Source organism: Malus domestica, chromosome 15 (assembly GCF_042453785.1).
Source record: "Malus domestica chromosome 15, GDT2T_hap1".
NCBI lineage: Eukaryota > Viridiplantae > Streptophyta > Magnoliopsida > Rosales > Rosaceae > Malus > Malus domestica.
The window spans coordinates 483,390-486,891 of record NC_091675.1 but is presented as its reverse complement, the minus strand read 5'-3'; the positions used below and the strand labels follow the sequence as shown (position 1 = coordinate 486,891).

At 35.4% G+C, this 3,502-nt stretch overlaps 1 protein-coding gene across 1 annotated transcript; it reads left to right on the top strand.

Annotated features, from left to right (window-relative positions):
- The first annotated feature begins 920 nt into the window (after window positions 1-920).
- On the top strand, window positions 921-2,901 carry LOC103413824 (GDSL esterase/lipase EXL3-like). The gene is made up of 5 exons (XM_008352266.4): window positions 921-1,335; window positions 1,616-1,746; window positions 1,838-2,071; window positions 2,162-2,417; window positions 2,511-2,901. Exons 1-5 carry the CDS (start codon window positions 1,008-1,010, stop codon window positions 2,699-2,701), a joined length of 1,140 nt encoding a protein of 379 aa, XP_008350488.2. The 5' UTR covers window positions 921-1,007; the 3' UTR covers window positions 2,702-2,901.
- The last annotated feature ends 601 nt before the right edge of the window (window positions 2,902-3,502 follow it).

Below are 3,502 nucleotides of genomic sequence, written 5' to 3'. Positions count from 1 at the left end.
TGTTTTAGATGATTTTTATCATATATTTTCTTTGTAAGTGAAGTTCCCCTATCGTGTTACTTGCTATATATGTTATTTCCATCAACGAAGTTTAGCTTTATGTCTTCCTCATTTGTATTTCACTCAAAACATAGCCTAATTAAAGCCTGCTTTCTCTTAGTTATATTAGAATCGTATATTTTAAAATAAAATAAAATGACATTATGCATGAACTGATGCATGAGACATTTGTCGAAACTTTCATTAAAATTGTTCTCTAATGTAGAAAATAATTTTTTTATCTTTTAGCTCTGTATCAGTATGGAGAGCCTATTAAGCCACCTAAATTAATTATTGCATGTTGAAAAAAGTTAAAACAACCGACTATTTATTTGCGTTGTTAATAAATGGACGCCATCGACTGAAGCTTGCTTGAGAAAAATCTATGACTCGATCTATACGTATATATTGTGAAGATGTGAGGACAAAATTTCACATTGGTGTGAGATTAAATCATATAAGAGATTGAAATACTTATCATATCGTTAATTAGTTTAATGGTGGAACATAGCATGTTAGCTCACGTATGAAACCTAATGACGACACGACGTGTGAGACCAAACATGCAAAGACTTATAAGAGGGATGTAGTCCAACTTTCTTTGTGTAGGCAACCTAAACTTTCTTTGTGTATAAAAGGGTTTATAAGAGGGATGCGGGCAACCTCAACTGTCTTTGTGTATAAAATGGTTTATACGAGGGATGTGGGCAACCTCAACTTTTTTTGTGTATAAATTTACAACAAACACAACAGCCAATCATATAAAATTCACCAGAAACAATCGGAAACTAATATAAATTCACAACAAACACAATAAACATTCACATATAAATTGATTAAATTCACAAGAAACAATCGAAAACTAATATAAATTCACAATCGGAAATTAAAGACCCACAAGTTTATGCTCATATCTTTTCGATCATTTATTTTTGTGTACCTACAACTGGGGGATTTAATTGTCCAGAATGCATGCAGATGCAGGAGGACTAGGTCTGTTTATTCCTAAACTGATCAGGCTGCAGATGCAGTCGTCATATGTAATTTTCGTGATTTTCTTCTGCAATATTATTAGTATGAGTAACGTTACTGAGGCAGCCGCAACAGTCAAGCTACCGGAGAATGTGACTATCCCGGCTGTTATTGTATTCGGAGATTCAATTGTTGATACCGGCAACAACAACAAAAACTTCGTGACATTTGCACGCTGCAATTTCTTACCCTATGGAAAAGACCTCAAGGGAGGAATGCCAACCGGCAGATATTCCAATGGAAAGGTTCCCTCAGACTTCATAGGTTGTCATCACGATCATCATCACAATCATCGTCGTCATCATCATCACTACCATTAAACACTAATAAAAGATTACTAACTAGTAGCCATTGTGGCTTTGCTTTTGTAGAACTTCGTAAAACCGATAAAAAACTGTGCGCTAACTCCTAGTTTTTTGTGAAAAATCCGAGAATATAATACTTTTTATCTCTAATTTTGTCCCAAATATTCCGAAATATTCTCTTATACAATAAAATGTTCAATTAACCCTCCTCTATGTTACGATTTTTTTTTCATGTCCAGTGGAAGCATTCGGAATCAAGGAGCTGTTGCCGGCATATTTGGATCCAACCCTGCAGCCTAATGACCTCCTTACCGGTGTTGTCATGGCTAACGGTGCTGTAGGTTATGATCCATTGACAGCAAAACTCGGGGTATGACCTATATATTTAAAGCTCTAATCCTTTATTCTTTTGTTAATTTTATTTTTTCCTCCTTCATTAATTCTGGAATTCGATTGTGTAGGTAGTTGCATCGCTATCCGACCAAATAAAACAGTTCAAGGAGTACATAGAAAAGCTGAAAGGAATTGTTGGAGAGGAGAAAACAAACTTCATTATAAAAAACAGTCTAATTTTTGTGGTAGCCGGCAGCAACGATATTTCTTATACCTATTTTCTTACCGGTGCTAGGAGATTGGAGTATGACGTTCCTTCTTACACCGACTTCATGCTCAAACATGCCTCTGATTTCGTCAAGGTGCGTATTTTCGTGATACAAATTGCTAAAAATGAAAAATGTGCATCTTTTCACTATTTAATTGATATAGCAAAGTTATGAATTTTGTAGGACTTGTATGGATTGGGGGTACGAAGAATAGGTGTACTAAGTGCACCACCTATCGGATGTGTACCATCACAACGAACGGTAAATGGAGGCATAGAAAGAGATTGTGATGAAAGACAAAACCAAGCATGCCAGCTGTTCAATTCCAAGCTCAATGTGGAGATGGATCGCCTTAACAAAAACCTACCAAACTCGAGAGTGGTCTACATTGACATCTATAATCCGCTACTCGATATCATAAAAAATCCCGCTAAATACGGTACGATGTTTCATTTACTCTGCCTAGCTAGCTCCATTACATGTCTTATAAATTAGTAAAGATTTATATGTTTGTGTCGATCCATGCCGGCAGGGTTTGAAGTTGCGAATAAAGGGTGTTGTGGTACTGGCCTTATTGAAGTAACAAAACTGTGCAATCAGCTCCAACATGTCTGCACAGATGACTCTAACTATGTTTTTTGGGACAGCTACCATCCAACCGAAACAGCGTACAAGATCATTGTGAAGCAGATGCTCAACAATTATTCCAGCCGCTTCTTCTAAGCAAGTATTGATGTGATTTAAAAAAAAATATTGTATCTGTTGTGTTGTTACCTGTTGTGCCGTTGTAAAATAAAGTAGTTTAAAAAAACTGCTTTTATTGTGGTGAGAATAAATAATTGTAAAATAACTAAATGTTTGGTTATTGTTTTTTTTGTAGAAGTGTTTTTAACTAATAAAAAAGTGTTTGAGTGTTTGGTAAATTTTTATATGAAATTGTTATGATTATGTTAAGAGATTAAAAAGCATATTATGTTCATATAATAATTTATTTAGTTAAAATAAGACTCTCTCCTTACCTCATTTTGTCCGTCCTCGTCGTCGCTCCCTTATGATTTAGCAGAGTTGGTGCAATTTCATGGCTTTTCTTTCCCACTTTACGCTTTACCAAAGACAATCTTTAACGAAACCATCTGCAATTTCTCTTAACCTTCATGAAAGAATTGCAGAATTGAAAAGCACGAAGAAGCTTAGAGGAGAAGAAAGATGTATTTCTGATATCTCAAAAAACTGTTATTACAACCAAACTTATCTAATACAAGGAGCTATTACTCTATATAGGCGGTTCACCAAACAATGGTCTATGTCCTAAGCTGCTGCTGATGTGGCAGTCTTTAATGACCTAGCATACATTCAATACACCTATCATCATATCCAATACACCTGGCATATATATCCAATACCCCCCCTCAATCTTAGCTGGGATAGGCAAGCTTAAGATTGAAACAATGGTGAAGGAAATCAGGACCATGAAGACCTTTCGTGAGAACATCAGCAACCTGATCTTTTGTTGAAACATATTGA